The sequence below is a fragment of the Thecamonas trahens genome (genome assembly GCF_000142905.1).
Source record: "Thecamonas trahens ATCC 50062 unplaced genomic scaffold supercont1.24, whole genome shotgun sequence".
Lineage (NCBI taxonomy): Eukaryota > Apusomonadida > Apusomonadidae > Thecamonas > Thecamonas trahens.
Genome location: NW_013657656.1, coordinates 306,731 through 326,222, shown reverse-complemented (window position 1 = coordinate 326,222; position 19,492 = coordinate 306,731). Strand labels below are relative to the sequence as shown.

At 65.5% G+C, this 19,492-nt stretch overlaps 7 protein-coding genes across 7 annotated transcripts in view; 4 read left to right on the top strand and 3 right to left on the bottom strand.

Moving 5' to 3' along the window:
* Nucleotides 1-129: 129 nt before the first annotated feature.
* Nucleotides 130-4,012, top strand: AMSG_11896 (uncharacterized protein; the record flags this gene model as incomplete). Its single annotated transcript, XM_013902316.1, has 2 exons — nt 130-1,887; nt 2,609-4,012. 2 exons carry the CDS (start codon nt 130-132, stop codon nt 4,010-4,012), a joined length of 3,162 nt encoding a protein of 1,053 aa, XP_013757770.1.
* Nucleotides 3,973-11,031, bottom strand: AMSG_11895 (uncharacterized protein). Its single transcript, XM_013902315.1, has 3 exons — nt 10,625-11,031; nt 9,395-10,580; nt 3,973-8,866 (listed from the first exon to the last, which is right to left on the bottom strand). Exons 1-3 carry the CDS (start codon nt 10,682-10,684, stop codon nt 4,059-4,061), a joined length of 6,054 nt encoding a protein of 2,017 aa, XP_013757769.1. The 5' UTR covers nt 10,685-11,031; the 3' UTR covers nt 3,973-4,058.
* A 309-nt stretch (nt 11,032-11,340) lies between these two features.
* AMSG_05656 (uncharacterized protein) lies at nt 11,341-12,524 on the top strand (the record flags this gene model as incomplete). The annotated part of the gene is made up of 2 exons (XM_013902268.1): nt 11,341-12,479; nt 12,512-12,524. 2 exons carry the CDS (start codon nt 11,341-11,343, stop codon nt 12,522-12,524), a joined length of 1,152 nt encoding a protein of 383 aa, XP_013757722.1.
* Nucleotides 12,525-12,694: 170 nt separating this feature from the next.
* On the bottom strand, nt 12,695-15,538 carry AMSG_05655 (uncharacterized protein; the record flags this gene model as incomplete). Its single annotated transcript, XM_013902267.1, has 2 exons — nt 12,695-15,339; nt 15,412-15,538. The coding sequence occupies 2 exons, from the start codon at nt 15,536-15,538 to the stop codon at nt 12,695-12,697; spliced, it is 2,772 nt and encodes a 923-aa protein (XP_013757721.1).
* Nucleotides 15,539-15,963: 425 nt separating this feature from the next.
* On the top strand, nt 15,964-18,221 carry AMSG_05654 (uncharacterized protein). The gene is made up of 2 exons (XM_013902266.1): nt 15,964-16,520; nt 16,575-18,221. The coding sequence occupies exons 1-2, from the start codon at nt 15,977-15,979 to the stop codon at nt 18,023-18,025; spliced, it is 1,995 nt and encodes a 664-aa protein (XP_013757720.1). The 5' UTR covers nt 15,964-15,976; the 3' UTR covers nt 18,026-18,221.
* On the bottom strand, nt 17,998-19,408 carry AMSG_05653 (voltage-dependent anion-selective channel). Its single transcript, XM_013902265.1, has 2 exons — nt 19,353-19,408; nt 17,998-18,990 (listed from the first exon to the last, which is right to left on the bottom strand). The coding sequence occupies exon 2, from the start codon at nt 18,839-18,841 to the stop codon at nt 18,119-18,121; it is 723 nt and encodes a 240-aa protein (XP_013757719.1). The 5' UTR covers nt 18,842-18,990; nt 19,353-19,408; the 3' UTR covers nt 17,998-18,118.
* Nucleotides 19,409-19,425: 17 nt separating this feature from the next.
* The window catches only part of AMSG_05652 (charged multivesicular body protein 1), a gene marked incomplete at both ends in the record, with an annotated part of 1,268 nt that continues 1,201 nt past the window's right edge, over nt 19,426-19,492 (top strand). The window contains one exon of the mRNA XM_013902264.1: nt 19,426-19,447. Coding sequence (XP_013757718.1) covers nt 19,426-19,447 — 22 coding nt within the window. The remainder of the gene's footprint in view (nt 19,448-19,492) is intronic.

Below are 19,492 nucleotides of genomic sequence, written 5' to 3'. Positions count from 1 at the left end.
GCACCACACCAACCAGATCACTGCAGAGTCATAGCCATGTCCTGCCGCACAACTTGGATGAGTACCATCCTTCCCTCTATCCCGATCGCTTGAGCGGCAGCGGTCACACTCGTCTCTTGATCGCAAGCCATGGCGGCAACGATTACCACGGCCGCATCCGAGACTCAAGCACTCGGTGGTGTGGTGGATGAGGTTGTGGCAGATGGGATGTCGCCATCGGAGTTGTGGACGTCGGCGTATGGTGGCGAGCTGGGTCCGTCACTCCCGATCGTCATTCGCGGCGGCGCGACTCCGCTCGAGAACACAGGACCGCTGCTGGAAGCTCTCGGCTCGCGATCGGTCAACACTGGGGTCAAAGTGCCGTTGCCACATGACGATGATGGGCTTACGCCGATGCTGCGGCCGCCACGAGAGTGGAACCTCGCCCTGTGTGAGCTGGATCCGCCACCGACACGGCTCGCTGTTGCGCGGGCGACCGGCGTGGATATGGCCCACGTCCGTAGCACGCTGGAGGCACACGCCGAGGACTCGGCAAAGTGGGCGTACGCTGACTACATTCATCTCGACGCCCTGCCTAGCCATGAGTATGATGCCGTGGCCGAGGTGCTGGGCGATCGGCTGGACGGCGTGGAACGCGGCGAGGGAATGGCGCTCTGGGCATCGACCCACGGGGCAGGTACACCGCTGCATGCTGACGCCTACGGCTTCAATGTGGTGGCCCAGCTGTCGGGCACCAAAGCTTGGCTTCTGCTTGCGCCTGGCTCACCGGACGTCCGTCCTCGGCGCTCGGGCGTGTACGAGGACACCACCATCTGGGGCGAGCTGCGGTCGTCGGCGACCGCTCTAGGAAGCAACAGGGTCGGCATCTGGCTCATGTTGCATCCTGGGGACGTGCTTGTAGTTCCGCCGCGGTGGTGGCACCAGGTCCATACCGTGAGCGAGATCGGCGTGGCTATCTCGCTCAATCGCTGGCGCCCGGTCCCCGCCCTCGATGCCGCCGCCCAGCTCCCGGAGCTTATCGCTGACAGGCTGCTCAGTCCGAGTGCAAATGCGGGACTTTGTGCCCAACTCGATGCCATCAATCCGCTCCTTGTTGACGGCATGATCTCCCCTGCTGCGGTTGGCGTCGCAACTGATGTCATTGCTGGAGCACGGCCTCCGTTTGATCCACCTCCCAGCGCCACGGGCCCGATTCCGTTTGCCGATTTGTGCTTTGTGGAGGGGACCGAGGACGAGGGCCTGTTTCTGTACTGGGAAATTGTTATGCGCAACGCGTACAGACCAGCCATCACCTCGGCACCTGCTTTCCATGGCACGATGCTGGACATAGGCGCCAATGTGGGACTCTTCACCGCCCATGTCCTGCGCTCGAGCGAGTACGCCGTGCGCCGCGCTGTGTGCATCGAGCCGCTTCCCAAGCCTGGCAGCTGCATTTTGCCCAACATCACCAGTGCGCTCGGTGCTGCTCCGGCACGGGTGGCCCCGCGTATCGTGGCCGACGGCGACGTCACTGTCCCTGTCATCGACGCTGTGTTCGAGACCGACTGTGGTATCAACCTCGACCTCACCTACGTCGCTGCAGGCGTAGGGACTCAAGGCGAGGGCCTGTGGCGCGATGCGACACCGCTCGTTGCCGAGTCGTCCCGCAGCGCAACTACTGGCGAGATCGTCGCCGCCCCGCTCATCGGCGATCTCGCCGCCTGGCTTGCCGCCGCCGACCTTCCCATCACCTACGATCTGGTCAAGGTCGACGTCGAGGGCGACGAGCTTGAGGTCCTTCATGCGCTTGCCAATGTTGCCATTGAGGTGTTGGTAGTCGAGGCTTGTGCCAAGCACGCTCGCGCTGTAGAGTCTGCCATCTGCGCCCGCGGCCTCGCCGTCCATCAGGTGATCAGCCCTCTCGCACCTGGGGCACACCACCGTGTCATCGATCCCACCACCAGCCGGCTCCTAGGCGAGGTGACCACCGCAGGTAACGATGTTCTCATCGTTGCCACCTCACCCCAATCCTAACCCCTACTGTAGCTCGTTGCTGTCCCATCTCCAACCTAGCTCATCACATCGATCGAGCTGGTTGCTGGCGTCAGCTTGATCTGGTCATCGGAACCAGCCGTGATCAAGACACAGATCGAAGTGGCGAGAAGAAGATCGAGGTGGTGATCAAAGGATATCAAAAGTTGATTGAGGTGGTAACGGAGGAGGAGAGGGAGAGAGGCTGTGATCGTGTTGTGCAACTGTGGAGACCGCCTGTAGCTCGTTGCAGTTGTGGCAGGCAAACCGCGGCCACTCACATACTCACCAGCCTTGCACACTTGACACCGCACCAATCATGCCTCATGGCACACTCCACACCGCTTTGTCTGCAACAGTTTCTACGGATGGAGTCAGCCATTGTACTGGTCATGGTCCACTGAGGGCTGGAGCCAGGATCATGCACCAGTGTGAGGCGGAGGAGGCCTGGGAGGCCAAGATCCCACGCCAGAGCCCAAGCCGAGACGACACAAGTCATCAGAGCCGCCATTGCCACGATCGGCATCGCCATCGTCATGGGCAGCGTTACTGTTCAACTCGCCATCATCGTCGTCTCCACCATGCCGAACGCGGGCAGCGAACACCTCGGTTGGCTCGCTCGCCGGCGCTGGCACGGACATCGACGCGGACATCGGGCCTTGATGCTAAAGTCCGCTTGCATCGATCGGGTGTGCGCCGCGGAACTCTGACGATTTCAGTCATGGAGATGCAGGAGACGCTTGAGTCTCGCCCAACATCGCCCTCATCGCCCTCACGGCTCGACTCCTCCTCTTCCACCTCTTCTTCCTCGTCTTCTTCATCTTCATCTTCCTCGTCATCGTCCTCCTCCTCATCATACCCCTCCTCGACGTCTTCATCTTCCTCGCTGTTGTGCTCGCATGCGCGGCCTGGGGTGTGGCTCTCGACCCGGGACATTGTGATTCCGCAAATGGTCTTGGTAGGCATGGGCGCAACCGCCGCCGACCTGACTCGATGTGATCGGTCACAGGACAAGGCTGTGGCGATGGTGGTTCGCGTCGATACAGGCGCTGCGCTTACTGCGGTCCCACAGTCACTGGTCGATCGACTTGGTCTCGAGCCACACCGAAAAGTCAAGATCCGTGCCGGCAACGACTCTGTTGAGTACCGCGACGTCGTCCGCATCTACATTCTTCTCCCGCATCCGCTGGCCAACCCCATTGAGGTGGAGGCATCAGTTCGCACCGGGTCGATGCTAGGGCGGACACCGATTCTGGGCCGCAACTTCCTTTACTCCCGCCCGATGTATGTGTACGTCTCGAACAAGGCTCGCCATCTCGCCAATCTCGAGAGCATGTCCGGCAAGATCCTCTCGTTTGCCGATGTCTGGTGTGTGGATGGCGACGAGTCAGGGTCGTCGTCCTCGTACTCGACGAGCATCTCGCACTCGTACTCGTCATCGGCGACGTCGTCATCGACGTCGTTCTCTTCGCTTTCGTCGAGTTCGTCCTCTTCATCGCGCCCTCTCCTCGGTCTCTTCACCACGTGTACCGGCGACACCATTCATCTCGGCAAAGCCATCCTAATGTCTTCCAAGGAATCCTTTTCCTTCGCTAATCCGTCACCGGCTGGGGGCACCGCATCGGCGGACAGCTCTGATAGCTCGCTTCCACCGTCAGTGATGTTCTCGCTCCCGTTACACGCGTCTGGCTACGTGCCGCCGCCGTTGGTCGAGCGGGAGGTCCGAGTTGATACCGGGGCCACGCTCTCGGCCATTCCATTATGGATGGCGAAAGAGCTGCATCTTAGCCCAGTCGACGCTGTTGCTGTCCGAATGGGCACCGACTGCGTGGAGCGACGCGCTCTCGTCGACGTTGCCATCACTTACCGGGGCATCACCCACATTGTCCGCGCCTCGGTCCGTGACGGTCCCAAGCTGGGTCGCACCGCCATCATCGGCCGTGACTTTCTGGCACGCGAGCCTTTCCTTATCCGGATCGGTAGCGGCGACGTCAAGACGTAAAAGCTCTCGTCTGCCCGTACACCCTGCGCGCCCGCTTGCTCGCGTGTTACTCGCCGTCCTCGGTTGCATCGACAAGAATCATCGGCTCTGTCTCGATGCTGGGTCCGTGCACACCGCTTGAGCCGTCGTCGTGGTCATCTTCGACGCCGCTGTGGAGGCCAGCGTGCGGCGACGAGCTCACCGGGATCCACTCGTGGAAGAGCCGGTGCGCGTCGCGGCCGAGGTCGACGACCCACGAGTGGGTCCGAAGCAGCGCAAAAAGCGAGGCAAAGAGCGGCGACGACGAGAGCGTGGAAAGCGAGCCGATGAGCACCGTCTTCTTCTTGGCACGGGTGAGCGCCACGTTGATCCGGGCCGAGTCGGCGAGCAGCCGGCCGATGGTACCGTTTGTATTGGAACGCACGCACGAAAAGATGATACACTCTTTGTCGCGGCCCTGGTACCGGTCGACAGTGTGCACCTCAACCCGCGGCGACACCGGTGCGAGGTACCTCCGGATGACCTTGAGTTGGGCGTGGTACGGCGAGATGACGCCGAGATCGCCAGGATCGAGCCCGCACGCCAGTAGGCCGCGGGCTACAAGGTGGACCAGCTCGGCTTCGACGTGATTCCGCACAGCCTTGCCGTCGTTGGTGTCTGGGGCTGGGCACCCGTCGGTGTTGAGGAAGACGACCGGCGCCGCCGGATCGACTGCCGCCGCCAGCCACGACCTGCCCGTCGCCGTCTGTGCAGAGGCGCTCGAATGCTGCGAGAGCGCCGCCGGGCCTTGCGACATGAGCACGTCCTGTACCTCTGCGGCCGAGAGCCCGCGTGACGCCGGCCGCGCCAGTGCGGTGGGAAAGTGCGGGAGCTTGAGCCGGCCGCGGGCGACCTGTGATGTCCCGCACTCGAGCTGTTGCTCGTAGATGAGTGTGTTGGCGAGGAGCATGATCGACGCATTCATGCGGTACTGTTTGGTGAGGACGGCAACCGCGGCCGGGTGGGCCTCGGAAAGCCGCTTGAACATTGAGGTCCGCAGTCCCAGCTCTGCGGCCTCCTCCGACCGCACCAGTGGCGGGAGCTGGTTGTGGTCGCCAACGAGCACAAACGACGAGGCGACCCGCAGAATGCCGAGCACACCCGGCTGGGTGATCTGCGATGCCTCGTCGACAATGCACACGTCGAACTGCTGCTTGGAGAAGAGCTTATTCTTGAAGGCGAGGCAAGTGCAACCGACCACCGCCACAGACTCGTACATGTTCTGCACCTCCTTGACGCTTCCACACCGCCCGATCTGCACCCGCTCGGTGTAGTCCTGCAGATCGGCATGTACCTTGCGCGACGAGCCGAGCCTCAGAAAGTGGACTCCGGCCTCGGCGAGCTTGAGCAAGATGTTGTCCACGGCGAGGTGGGTGTACGACGCGATGACCACCCGCTTCCCGACCGACACTAGCGCCTGGACCGCCCGCGCAATCGTTGTTGTCTTGCCGGTCCCGGGCATGCCGAGAATGAGCGAGTAGTCCTTGGCAGCCATGACCGTCGCTAGCGCACTTTGCTGGTCGTCGTTGAGGCCGTCGAGGACGTGCGGCGCAATGGCGGCGCGCGCGGTGACGCGGTCTCCAAACCGCGGCGGCTTGAGATCAATGACCAGTTCGCGGAGATGGCAGTCGGTCGAAGCTTGTGACATGGCCGAGACCAGCGCCAGCCGGGTGGTGTTGAGCCCGAGCTCGGCCTTGTCAACCCGGTACAGGATCGGCAGCGTTGCGGATGCTACCTGCTGCGATGCGTAGTCACGCCCGGTCTGCAGCTCGTATCGGCACTGGAACGACGGCGGTGACGGGAGCGACGACTTGTCGTCGGCCGAGGCAAACGGGTAGGCCTGCGAGGACCGCGGGACCGGTGGTGGTGGCGCCGGCGCTCCCGTGGTGCCTCCAGCATCAAGGTGCGCCACCCGCAGCTCGCGGTCGAGCTTGAGGGTGATGGTCTCGGGCGTCAGCTCGTGCACAAACCCAGTTTCGACAGCGATGTGGCCGTACTCGGTGGATAGCGCCACGTAGTCGCCTTCCTTGAGGGTTGAGGCGAGGAGGCCGTCGACGACCCGAGCCCGCGTGGCATACGGCGACAGCGGGACGCCCGAGCCACCGGACGTGCTCTGATGCGGCGACGGCATGTGCTCAGCCTTGTGGCGCCATTCCTCAAAGGTGTACAGGTAGTTTGAGCCGGCCACAGTGACCGACCGCACCACCAAGAACGAGATGGCAGTACCCTTGCGCTCGCGGGCCGGGCCGGACATGGTCCAGATCTCAGCGTTCGACGACGTGTCGGTACCCTCCTCCAGCGCAAGCATCTTCTCACACAGCGCAAAGTAGTCAAGGTGCGCTGTCGGCAGGTGAGCCACCGCAGAGTCCCACACCTCACCGAGGCCCGAGGTCTCGGCATTGCCGCCCTCGACCGCGGCGTGATAGAGAGTGCACGTTGCAAGCTGTGAGCACCGGGAACACGTCCGCGTCGACCGCAGCATGGGAGGCCGCGAGTTGCGCTCGGCCATAAAGACCGCCAGATTGTTGCGCTGGATGACGAGCGACTGGATTTCGCCACGCCGGACTGGGACGCCAAACAGCTTGCCGGCCTTGGTGTAGTACAGAAGCGCCGATGAGACCTCGACCGCGTACTTGTCGGCCATCAGCAGCGTGTAGAGCAGGACCTGCGCCCGATGGTCCGACGAGTATTGTGACCCGCGGAGCTTGCCCGACTTGAGCTCGAGCGGCATGACCATGGTCTCGATGGTCCCGTCGGCGAACGAGAGCTCGGCCTCGAGCGAGACATCGACCTTGCCCTTGAGACCAAACATCGGCGACCACACGTTCTCCTCGATGTCGAGAAGCTTGGTGACCCGGACGCCGGCGTCGCCGCGGGCATCGAAAGGAACGGCCTCATCGGGAGGAACCTTGCCGCGCGGGGCGCCACCGCCTCCGGGCTTGGCCAAGTGCTTGGCCACCCACGCCCGCATCAGCGGCACAATCTCCCACAGTGCTTGATGTGCCGTCGTCTCGTCCTCATCGACAAAGTACAGCTCGGAGAGGTTGCTGGCGACAAGCTTGGCAACGGTGGCCTCCAAAAACGCTGTCTCGAAGCAGTTGGCACCGAGCGCGGTCTGGAAGAGCTCGTGGATGAGCGAGCCAAAGAGCATGGCCGACGACGCGCCGGCAAGCGACGAGATCCGTGAGTCGAGCACCTTTTGCCGCATGCAGTAGAACGAGCCCGAGACCTGGGTGCCCGACACCAACTCATCTGGGAGCACGATGAGAAAGTTAGACTCGTTGTCAATGACAATGACTCGCTCGCTCCGCGAAAATGAACCAACCACATGCACCACACAGTCGACTGCCACCATGCACTCCATCCACTGCCCACGGAGGACTGCGGTCTTGACGTCGTGCGTGGTCTCGTCAAGCAAGGTCAGCACGCGCTCCAGAACCCGAAAGTTGCCGCTCGGGTTGGGATGCACGGTCTTGTCGAGCTCCTCGCGGATGCGGATGACCTTGTACCGCAGATACCGCCGCTGGTTGCGCAGCTGCTCCTCGCCAAACGCTGTCCGCCGGGCACGCCGTTGCTCCGAAAAGATCACCACCTCGGGCTCGAGCCGCTGCCGCTTGCTAGCTGTTGTCGACGCCGACGCCGAGAGCGGCGGCAGGCCGAGACCCGACTCGGACGTTGGCTGCCCGGGCTCGCCGCCCAGCGCAGACTGGTTCGGCGTGAGCATACCGGCACCAGACGGCCCGGCGTCCCATCCGGGTGGTGAGAGGCAGGCGCCAGTGAGGAGGAGCGACGCAAGCTCCGGATCAATGTCGGAGAGCTTGCGCTTGCACGTCCGCTTGGTGCTTGCGGTCGCCAGTGGCACGGCCGGAGACGAGGCTACCGGCTCGGCCTGGGTCTCGGGTCGTTCCTCAGAGCTCACCGCCAGTGCAATCGGCGGGGCCTGTGCGGTGTGCGGGGCGGGATTTTGTGCCGCGGTCACCGATGCAGGAGCGTTTGCCTCGTAGTCCTCAAACAGCTGCAGGAGCGAGGCCGTAAAGCTAGGGTCGTCAATGCCTGTGTCGGGCGCAGCCGCCTCAGGCTCGGCGGCGACAGCAACAGCTGACGATGAGACAGAAACCCGCGGAGTGATCGTCGCCGCTGACGCGGTGGTGGCGGCGACGACAGTCGGCGGCGGCTGGGCGAGCTTGGCGCTCGCAGCAGGCGAGCCCGGCGGGCTCGACTCGGCACCGCGGGAGAGGTTGGTGCGGATACGGCCGAGGAGCTCGAAAATCTTGGTCCGTGCCGAGCCTGCGGCCGGCTCACCCTGCGACGAGCCGAGCGCCGAGCGGCACTCGGCGGTCCCCGCCGACGACGATCGGGTCCGCGACATTTCGGCTGGTGAGCTGTTGAGCGGCGTAGGCGAGGCCGAGGTCCGTGACGAGAGCCAGACCGAGGCAAGCCGGGCCGACGGTGCCGGCCGCGGCGGCTCCGGAGCATCGACTTTGGCCCGGCCCTCGGTTTCGCTCACTGCGAGGTTGAGGACTTTGGACAGTTCGTGGAACGAGACGTCGGCCATGTCGTCGTCGTCGGCATCGGCGTCAGCAGCAGTCGAGGCAGCGGCGCGGAGGGTGCCGTCCAGGTTCTTGCGAGCCGAGCTCGGCGGGCTGGGCTGGGCAGCCTCCTCTTCACCTGCTGCGGGCGTATTGTGGGGAGAAGCCATGCGGCGAACGATAGGGTGGACCGGCGAGCGGGTGGTGGCGCCGAAGAAGCGGGTGATGGTGGAGACCGGCGGCTGCGCAGCCGCCGGAGTCGAAGACGAGGTCGAGGTGGGCGCGCGCGTCGCCCCTGAGCCCGAGCCTGCCGCCCCCGGCTGGGCCGTCCCAGATGAACTCATACGCCGGTGTGGAGAGTGGGCGGCAAAGGAGGGAAGGAGGGTGCGGCGGCCGGAGTGGCTCGGCGAATGGGCAGCAGGGCCGGCGCCGAGGACAGACGGACGCGGTGGGGCGGGTGGCGTCGACGGTGTAGGCATGCACCACCAACGTCAGCTGGGCCTTGCACGCAGTTATACAAGTCTCGTACTTGTGAGAAAGGTGCTGTTGTGAGGTGGAGGTAGGCTTTCGGTGCGAGACAAGTGGTACACACCGTGGGAGGTCTATGCCCTTGTCCGCGGCTGTGGTGTGTGCCCTCCCAAACTGCGACCTTTTTCGGCCGCAGTGTGCACCACTTGCCAACTTTCGCCACACTCGTGCGCTCGTTTTTACGCGCGCAGGATGGCCAGCGTCAGTCACCGCTGGCTGCGGCGAGACTTGCGCGAGCGCGACGGCGGGGTCTTTTGCGGCGGCGAGTGGGATCGCGAGCGAGAGCGCGAGCGAGAGCGGGTGCGACGCGGGACGTCGGGGTTCTTCCGGCGCGACGAGTGCGGCGACGGGGCAAAGACAGCGTCACCGGCACGGACGGTGGCGCGGTTGGCGTAGACGGTAGCGAGGGTGGTGGCGAGGGCAGAGGGCATGGGCGCGGGGGCGACAAGCAGGGCGGGCGAGCTCGAGTGGGACGGCAAAAGGGCGGGGACGAGCGAGCGCGAGAGCGACTTGGAGCGAACAAATTCGCGCGAGGGGACCGACGACGGCGAGCGCGACGGTGGAACGGTGCCCGGGGCGGTAGCGTCTGATGCACCGTGGGTGTGCGCCAAGGCGCCGGCGTCCGAGGCCGAGGCCGAGGCCGTGACAGCGTCCGGCAACACGTTGTGGTCCGAGCCCGAGTTGTGGTTCGAGTGGATGGACGGGTCCGACTCGGGCGAGGCGGAGCGGGTGGTGGTCGGGCCCGGAGCGGCAGGCACCTGCTGCTCAAAGACGCCGAGGTTGGACGCCGGGTCGGGAACCGCCGGCGATGGCGACGGCTTGTCAACGGACGGCACGGCACCAAGCTTGAGCCGGTAGCGGATCGGCTCCTTGGAGGTTGGCGAGAGGAAGATGACGTGGCCGGCGAGAGTGCGGAGCGCAGCAGCGAGGGCATCGGACGAGGAAAAGGTGAGCGAGACGACAGCGGTAGCCTCGTGAACGGTTCCGCGACTGGTGACTGAGATGTCCGAGATGGCGTCGACAGCCATGCTGGCTGGCGCCAGTGTTGCTTGCAGGTACTGGGTGAGGGTGGTGCACGCACCGCCGGGCACGCCGATCATGCGTACGGTGGTGTGCTGCGCGCCCGGCGCGGCAAGCGCCTTGCGCAGCGGGCTTGCAGGCGAATCGAAGAGACGATGCCCGGGGCCAAGCGACGGGTCGACCGTTACCCGAAGAAGCAGAGGCTCGCGCGAGCCAGCGACTGCCATTGGCGTCCCGTTGAGCGCCTTGGCGGCGACGTCGACGGCGGCAGCGCTAGTCTGCAGTGGGAGGACAAACGAAGCGAGCGCAGCCTTGCGTGGAGCCTTGCGCAGGTTGAGATGAAACGGCCCGCTGCCACGACCGTGTGGCGCTGGGACCCTGGCAGCCTGGGCGAGGACCGATGCAAAGGTGGCGTTGGACGAGAGGATCATGGAGACGACTCTGCGGACCTTGAGCACGTCGAGCTTCTTTGGCTGCGGCGGGCGAGGAGCAGCCGAGCCGCGAGCCGGCCCCCGACCCCGCCCTCGACCCCGAGAGCCATGTTGTTGACCACGCGAGCCCCGAGCTGATGGGCCATGGCTCACCACGTCGATGCGGAGGGCAGCAAAGGGCGAGAAGACGACCATAGTGTTGGCTCACAGCAGAGTGCAGCAAGAGCTTGTCGACGATGATCTTCCAGAAGCCAAGCTTGTAGCCACACACTCGCTGTCGTCCGACCCTAAATCACCAGTAGCAGTAGCAGCAGTAGCACCCGTGCCAGCGTTCGTCACGGCCTCAACAGAGCCAGACAAAGGTGGTAGGCCTTGCGAGGCGACGAGAGTTGCCGAGAGTGCGCCTACGTCGACAGTATAAGCAGCCGGGTTGGAAGAGAGCAAACTATGGATGACACTCGATGCTTGTCTGTACCGCTGTTGGAACGGGACGCCCGGGAGCTTGACGCTTCGACTCGCGCTCGTCGTCCTGGTGCTGTGAGTGAGGTGTGTGTGCGGTGCGTTGCGGTGTGAAGGGGCGGGGGAGGGTGATCGATCAGGCGGGTGATCGATCAGACGGGTGATCGATCAAAGGGAGGGAGAGGGTACGAGAGAGACGCGAGGGAAGGGCGGGACAGTGGTGGGAGAGGTAGAGGCAGACACGAGATTCGGGTTCGGGTACTCGGGTACTCCACCCAGAATAGCAAACTGGGCTCTTTGCATCCTTCTCTCTCTCCCTGGCTGTGTGGCTCTGCAGTTTGTGATGGAGCGCGTGCGTCATGTCTGGGCTCTGGCGCCACTGGTTCCTGGTGTGGCACCTCATTTGGCTGCAAGCTGCGGGCTGTGGTGGACGATTTGGACAGCGCTGGCATGTGTGACCGGTATCGAGTCGTGGAGAGCAACAGTGGCATGGGGCGTGCTTGCTGGCGGAGTGTACTGGCTCTTGGTGCTGGCTGTCGGAGTGGGTCCTTGGATCGCGTCCCGGGCGCGAGTGCGACATGGCGGCGTCATCCCGGCTTTGTCCCCTCAGCCAGAGCACGCCATTCCGCCGCCCGAGCGAGTGGCTGCCGCGCTCCAAACTGGTGATCCACCGGCTGATGCACTTGTCGCCCACTTTCCTGCCCTTGTTGCCGCGCTGATGCGCAGCGAGGAGCCGGTAGTCACGGCGGCAGCGCTGGCCGAGGCCGAGTACGTCGATGCCGAGGCGGCCGAGGCACTGCATGCGCTTGCGGCGCCGGGCCTTGGCCTTCCAGCCTGGGCGACTCCCGAGATGTTGCACGCTGGTCAGGAGGTGTACATTGTGAACGCCGGGTTTCAGGGACTAGGCCTCCTTGTGAGCCTCCTCGAGTCGTTTCTCTTCCCGGAAGACGCCGCGGTGCTGGCGGCGACCGGGGCGCTGACTGGGCCGCTTGATCGTGCAGCAAAGCGGGCGCTTGATACCGGGTCATTCATCCAGGACCTGATGTACGCGAAGATCGACGGGAAGCGGCCGTCGCGTGCGGCGGATGCGGCGTTGCGGATCCGGCTTGTTCATGGCCGAGCGCGGCGCATGGTGGCACGATCGGCGGCGTGGCAAGAGCGAGGCGATGTGCCGATCAACCAGGCTACGAGCGCAGCCACACTGGTCCTGTTTTGCCAGGTGGCGGTCGAGTCGAGCGCAACGATGGGCGCGTGGATGCCGCAGACTGACAAAGACGCGCTGTGGACGTTTTGGCGATATGTGGGCCACCTGATGGGTATCGACGCGGACCTTGTGCCGCCGAGCTATGCGGGCGGGCTCGCAGGGAGATGCTCGGGTATGTACGTGGGACGGCTGGCGCCGGACATGTCGTCGCGTGCGCTTGTGGCGCGGACGCTTGATGCCATGGTGGGCATCGACGAGCTGCCGTTTGATCCTGTAGTGTTTGCGCTCGCACTCCGGGTCTTCTGGCCAGGGTGGATTCTTGAGACGCTTGCACTGCCGCCGGCGTCTGCGGCAGCGTGGTTTGTGTGGGGAGTCAAGTATGTAGCGTTTGTCCACGTGACGGTGCTCAACGCGTACGTGCCGTGGCTGCGGCAGGCGCATCGGGCCGTGTTTGCGCCGTTCATGGCTCGGATTTACGACTCGGCGACGCCAGCTAGACCAGCTCGTCGGCGTTAAAGGTAACGGTAAACTCGGGTTCGATGGCCGGTGCGGTCTTGACGTTGGAGCCGACAATCGGTCGCGGGCGGTGGAGAGCCGCGGCCGGCCGCTGGGGGCGGGCGGCTGGCTCCTCCACAAAGTCCTGTGGCGAGGAGGAAAACGAGGGTGGAACGGTGCCGAGTGGCTTGCGGCGCTTGGCGATGCGGTCCGAGACTGAGCCGCCTGACTCGGGCCGACGGCGGCGCTTGAGCTGCGGGCGGGAGAGACGCGAGTGGGTGGCGGCGCGATGGCGGTGCGACGGGCTGGCAGTGGCGACGAGGTCGGTGTTGGGATTGAGCTCGCGGGCGACCGGGGCGCGGATGGTGGGTGGCAGCTGGGTGTGGGCGGCAATGTCGCGCCTGCTCCGCGCGCTTGCTCTGCGGAGCTTGGTCGGCAGGCGGGTGGTAGTCTTGAGCGGCGAGTTGAGCGGGATCGGGCGTGGCCGCGGAGCGACCTTGACACCGACCAAGTCGACGCGCTCGTCGCTAAAGGTCTTGTCCGAGCTCTCGACTGGAACGGTGGTGGAGGTCTGGAGAGCGCGGACGCGGGCGGCGTGGGCGTGGATAGCACCGGCGTCGACCAGCCGCCTGCGCGATGGCGATGTCGGCGAGTCGAGGAAGCCGTACGCGGCCATGCGCTGCGACGAGCGCGACGAGCCAGACTTGGTCGGCGACGACGAGATCGACGAGCCGACCGGCTTGGGCAGCGGCTTGGAGGCGGCCGGCGGAGGCTTGGCCACCGGTGCCACCGCGGGGCGCGGCGGAGGCTTGGCGGTCAGCCTCCGGGACGGCCGCGTGCCCGAGGCGGTGGCGCCGCGGAGGACCCGCGACGGCGCGATGGCCACCTGCGCGCTCGGCTTAGTCTCCATCATGGAGAGAAGCTGGGCAAGCGAGTTGGTCTTTTGGGCCGGCTGCGCGGAGCCAGACTGCGGCGAGGAGGCGGACGAGTCTGCGCTCTCGGGCGGCGACGCCAGGTTGCCAAAGCCGCGGATGGCGGTGTTGGGCGCGAGGGCGGAGGAGGCGGCCGAGCCGGAGCGGCGGCGCATTCTGGCGTGACCGGGCGCCATTGGCATGGCGCGGAGGCCAGCCTGGCCAAGCAAGGCCTTGCCGTCGTTGTCGTCCGAGTCGTTGTCCGAGTCGTCGTCCGAGTCCGAGTCGTCGATGGCTGCCAGCTGCGAGACGAGCGAGGCATTGGCGGCGTCGACGTCGATGTAGCGCGAGCGCGGAGTCGGGCGGGCGAGGAGCGGGGCAACGGCCGGTGGGATCGGTCGCGTTTGCGGCGTGACAAACGCAGGCACGTCGAGCTGCGGCTCACGCGGTGTTGACTGCGACGGCGAGGGGAGAGAGAGGTTGACCACTGCCTCAGCGGCAGGAGCCAGGAGGGCCGGCGAAGGCGGCGCAGGTTGTGTCGACTCGTCGGCGGCGTCGTCGTCATCGCCGTCATCATCGCCGTCACCATCAGCATGGACGACGACCGTGGCAGGTGCGGCAGAGTCGGCGGCCACGACGACATCACGAACCGGCGGCGAGACCGAGCCGGTGTCGTCGAGCTGCGACTGGCGGACCGATTCGGCGACGCGGTTGAGCAGATTGTCGAGGTCGGCGTAGTTGTCCGGGTTGAGCGCGTAGCGCCTGTGCTTGTCAGAGGTGATGTGGGCATCGTAGTCATCGTAGTGGACGTTGCAGCACTCGCAGGTGCCCGGGCGCGGGGCGCGGGCCTTGTGCGGCTTGGACGAGTGCTTGCGCTTGTTGTGCGGGCGCCGGTCGCTTCTCTTCTTCTTCTTCTTGGCGGTGGCGGCGGCGGCGGTGCCCATGAGCAGCTCCTCGGTGTCTGACGACTCGTTATCACGCGGCGGCGGGGGCTTGGGCGAGGGAATGTAGTGCGGGGTGGTGCCCGGGACAAAGAGCGAGCCAGCGGTGGAGAGATGGGCGTCGTCGAGGTAGAGGCGCGGGGTAGCAAAGGCGCGTGCGTCTGCGTCCCAGGCAAAGACCTTGTAGAACGGCTCAAACTCGCCATCGGGATCCTCGACCAGCACCGCAGGCAGTTGCGGGGTCCGGGAGAGGGAGGCACGCGAGATGCGGGCGGCGCGGCGGGTAGCCGACATATTGTTGAGGCGCGCGGTGACCGACTTGGCGACCTCGCCAGCGCGGCGCGAGACCGTGATTCCGCCCATACGCGAGCGGGTGGGGACGGTCGGCTTGCGGGCGCCGGTCCGCGGCGCGATCAGGGACGTCGACGCCACAAACGGCAGCTTCTGGAAGATGCGCGACCGCGAGGCGGTCGAAGCAGCAATGACCAGTCCGCCCGCCACGGCGGGGCGCGCGGCGAGGCGGCCGTAGCCACGGGCATTCGAGCGCGCGATTGGGCCGGTCGAGCTCTGCTGCGCCGGCAGTGGCGGCAGCGAGTCGATCCATTTGCGGAGCCGCGAGTACGAGGTGACGCGGGCCTTGCGCATGCGGCGGAGCTTTCGGGCAAACTCCTTGTCGTCCTGGCGAATGGGCCCAGACTTTGACCGCGAGGACTTGCGGGCCCTCCGCGGCGGCTGCAGCTCTGCGTCATCAATGTCCTGGCCAGTCTCTTCACGAGCAACAAGGTCAGCGACTCGACGGAGCTCAGAGAGTGAGGGCACGACCACCAGTGAGCAGTCACCCAAGAAGGAGGAGACTCGCCCACCTCGAGCCTGGACAGCGTCCTGCAGACCTGCCAGGCTAGGAGGCAGAGCTCTGAAGAAGATCCGTCCCGACAGCGACCGGAGACAGCTTTCCGAGTCAAACACAAACTCGTGGACGCTGCTGGCCATGGTTGACTGAGCGGGGTTGGGTAGGGTTGGGCGGTTGGGGGTGGGTGGGCCGGTGGGGGTGGGTGGGCCGGTGGAGCGGTTGGTGGAATCTACCGAGAGCTCAGCTCGCCAGCCAGTGACGGGACCAGCGAGGCCAAGGAGTTGTGGGAGATGGCGAGGGAAATGAAGGGCTTGGTGGGTGGGTGGGGTGAGGGGTGAGGGGGTAGTTCGGGTAAAGTGGTGGGGGTTGGGTGGACGTTGTTGGGGTGGTTATCACTGTCTCGGGGAGTGGGGCGAGGGGGGGGGAGGGGGGAGGGGTGGGGGCCTGACCGCGGCGGCTTGATCAGACGCCAGTATTCGGCTATTTTAGCCACCTCCACTTGACGGCCTTTTGCTGAAGGGAGGAAGAGCCGGCGTGTTGGGGCAGGAGCAGGAGCAGGAGGAGCGGTCAAGGGAGTCATGGCAAGCAGCTCGCGAAGGTTGCGTGTCCTTGGTCTCGTGAGGAGGGTACCAGTGCTGAGTGGACGGGCCATGACTGATGCTGAATTCCTAGAGCTTGGCTTTCCTGTGGTGGAGCTGGTGGTGCCTGCGCTGGTGGTGCCCGTGTCGGTCGACGGCCTCTTCCCGCCGCCGCCTGGGGAAAGCCACGGCAGTCGGCTCGCCGCAGCGGCACGTGCTCTGGAAGAGCTGGTTGCCCGGCGGGTGGGCGATCGACGGGCCGAGGTGTCACGGCTCGATGTCGAGGCTCGTGCCAAGCGCGAGGGTGCCTACCGCCGGGCCTTTATGTCTGTGGCGGCGGCTGCGCTCGTCCAGTGGGAGCAGCCTGATCTGGATCGCGAGGCTGTGCGCGAGGCGGCGGCGGCTGTGGCAGGCAAGGTCATGGGCTCGCGGGCGGCGATGCATCATTTTGTGGAGCGGATCGTTCTGGCTCGGAACCCCAAGCTGGCCGATGAGCTGGATGATGGCGGCGAGGCTGGGGCCAGCAGAGTGGTGGCCGATCCGGGTGCAGTGCGGAGCCGAGGAGCGAGCAGACGAAGGAGGGTGGCGGAGAGAGGAGGAAGCGAGCTGGAGATGATCAAAGTCGAGTATGCCGAGCTGAAACGGCTGCACGAGCAGCTTGTGGACGAGGCGAGGGACGAGCCGCTGGATCGGCGGCGGGTGGCGTTTCTCAAGGCGCAGGTCATCCAGCTGGAGCGGCAGGTGGTGGAGCTCTCGCGGGGGATGGAGAGCCACGAGCTGGCGTATACATCGCTGGCAGGAGCGGTGGCGAGTGTGGCGACAACGCTCGATGGCGTGCTGGAGGGGACGACTGGCGAGCCGGACATGGCCGAGGTGCGGCTGCCGTTGGGGACGGTGCGTGCAATGCGGTCTGCGCTCGGCACCAAGGGAGCCGGGCAGATCGAGCCTGTGCGTGCGGCGCACGTTCCGCTACGGACGCTCAACCCGTTCATTAAGCCGTGGCAGCGGCCGCCGTTTACGACGACGGCGCCGAGCGAGGCCGAGGAGGCGCGGTCGGCGGCGGCGGGGAGCGAGCTTGTGGTGAACAGCGGAGTGTCGCTGGTGGCGGTTGCCGAGGGCGTGAGCGCAATGGCGGAGGCGAGCGGCGACGCGCCGCTGCATGTCGGCCAGCTGGCGCAGCTGGAGGCCCAGGTCGCGGCACTGCACACGTCGGTCCTGGAGGCGCGTAATCACCTTGGGACGGTGCTCCCAATGGTGGCGCTGCCGTCGACCGAGTCGCGGGTGCTGGACGCGGTGGCGCGGCTGGAGCAGCAACTTGGCGAGGTGAGCCACTCGTTGCTCTCGCTCGGCATGATTGTCCCGATGACGCTCGAGGTCCACACCGCGGTCTCGCGCGACAAGCCGGCGTTTGCGGCACCGGAGAGGGTGGAGCGGCCGACGACGCGCGAGGTGCTGGACGCGCTCCCGCCGTTTGCCCGCGACAAGCGGGCCGGAGCGCGGACGGTGGCCGCGGTTCTGGCTGGAGCGCGGTACTCGGAAGAGATGATGCGTGCCGAGGTGCGGACGCTGCGGGCACTGCTCGGCTACTACGGCGCCGCGCATCACGTGCGGACCGAGCACGTGCTCAACGTCATTGTGGGTGCAGAGGAGGCGGCAGCGGCGGCGGGCGTGTCGATCGGGCGCGGGCGCGCGGACCGGCTCCTCGACGATCTCGAGGCGCTGCAGACCGAGGCGTATGCAAACTATGAGGCTCTGCTGGCCGAGGCTGCGGCAGCCGAGGCTGCTGCCACAGATGCACGGCTGCCAGATCTTTGGGAGGCGCTGCGAGCCGGCGAGCTGCCTGCACGGGCGGAGATGGAAGCGAGCATGCTTGTCACTCCGCTGGGCGGCGGACGACGGCTGGGCGGCAGGAGCGACAACGACGAGAGCGACACAGACTCTCTGATTTTCTCGCCGCTCACGCCGGTGCGGCAGCTGCTTGACGAAGTGCTGGAAGAGGAGCGTGCGCCGGGGCGGGCAAGTAGAGTCCGACACGGAAGCGTTCAATGAGTGACGATGAACAGGAAGCGCCCTAAAGAGCGGGGGAGAGCGGGAAAGGAGGACGAGGGAGGAGGACGGGGACGGAGGCATTGACAGCTTCGCTTAGGCGTTAAAGTTGAGCGAGAAGCCGGCCTTGCCCGCGGCGCCCGAGTTGAGGGCCTGGCCGAGGTCGAGGCCAAAGGCAAAGGCGACGGAGATGTTGTCGGAGATGTCCTGGCCGTAGACGGTGCCGAGGTTGCCGTCCGAGTCAACCTTGACGCGGTAGGTGGTGCCCTTGCAGCACTTGTAGACGGCACCGACCTCGATCTTGGGGACCGAGGAGGCACCGGCGGCGGCGGCGGCGTCCTTCTTGGGGGCATCCTTGAGGTCGATCTGGGCAGCGACAGCAAGCTTGTCGTTGACGGCCTGGTGGTAGTTGACGCCAAACTCGGTAAAGTTCTTGTTGAGGAGGAAGGTGGCCTGGAAGTCGTTGGTGGCGTAGCCGAGCTTGACGTCGACGGGCTTGGCGCCGTTGGCGAGCGAGTAGCCACCCTTGACGCCACCGACAAAGCCGGACTGGCCGAGCGACACGTTGCCGTTCACCTCCGAGGCGCAGTACTGGGCACCCGAGTCGGCCTTGATCTCGAGCGAGCCAGCAACGAGGTCGTTGGCGAACGAGGCATCAACCGAGCCGGAGATCGGGGCCTTGGCGCCCTCGTCGAACTTGCCCTTGACGGTGACCTTGACGCCGTCAGTGCCGACGTTCTTGGCAACAGCCTTGATGTCGATGGCGTTCGACGACGACCACTTCTCGGTAAAGGTCAGGCCCATCTTCTTGCAGTCCATGGTGGCGGCGACCGAGGCGTCGATCTTGCCAGCATCATCCTGCTCACCCTCGGTGGTGAACTTGACGCCGTTGGCGGCCTTGGTGGTCACGTTGAGCTTGCGCACACCGTAGGTGTAGTGCGACGCGTTCTTGCCGTTGTCAAGCACGCCTATTATTCAACAAATGGCCCCGGGGGCGGTGAGGTGACATGGCGCCGGGCGGTGGCATGGCGCCGGGCGGTGGCATGGCGCGCGAACAAAGCCAAAGCCAAAACCGAGTGTTGCCCATGGTCGCAGCAAAATTTGTGGAACACCAGGTGAGTGGGGCGCGGAACGGGGCGGGGGGAATGGGGTGGGGGGGGTAGCGAATGCGCAAGTGGGAAGAGGGGGTTGGGGAAGGTATTGGTGGGAAGAGGAGGGGGGGGAGGGGAAGGGGGGAGTGGCGGGCGCGCCCGTTGGTCAGAGCCGTTGGGAACACGCGCAAAGGGGGGTAGCGAGGCGAGGGGACGGGAGGGGGGAGAGGAGGACGTACCGGCGGCGTTGGAGCCAATGGAGCCAAACTGGGGATGGAAGCCATGTTTGAAGTCTGGAGGATAGAGAGAGAGATGGATGTGAGTGGCAAGGCGAGTGGAGACGGACGGGGGTGGCGGGGGGGAGGTGGTGGGGGGGGGA

Coding starts and splice junctions, on each gene's coding strand:
- AMSG_11895 (XM_013902315.1), bottom strand. CDS start 10,684: ATGGCCCATCAGCTCGGGGCTCGCGTGGTCAACAACATGGCTCTCGGG. Junction 10,581..10,624: donor CTCTCGGGGTCGAGGGCGGG/GTCGGGGGCCGG, acceptor CGCCCGCCGCAG/CCAAAGAAGCTCGACGTGCT. Junction 8,867..9,394: donor GAAGAACCCCGACGTCCCGC/GTCGCACCCGCT, acceptor CGGGGGCGGCAG/GCTCGGGCTCAGGGGCGACG.
- AMSG_05654 (XM_013902266.1), top strand. CDS start 15,977: ATGGCAAGCAGCTCGCGAAGGTTGCGTGTCCTTGGTCTCGTGAGGAGG. Junction 16,521..16,574: donor CAGAGTGGTGGCCGATCCGG/GTGCAGTGCGGA, acceptor CGGAGAGAGGAG/GAAGCGAGCTGGAGATGATC.
- AMSG_05653 (XM_013902265.1), bottom strand. CDS start 18,841: ATGGACTGCAAGAAGATGGGCCTGACCTTTACCGAGAAGTGGTCGTCG.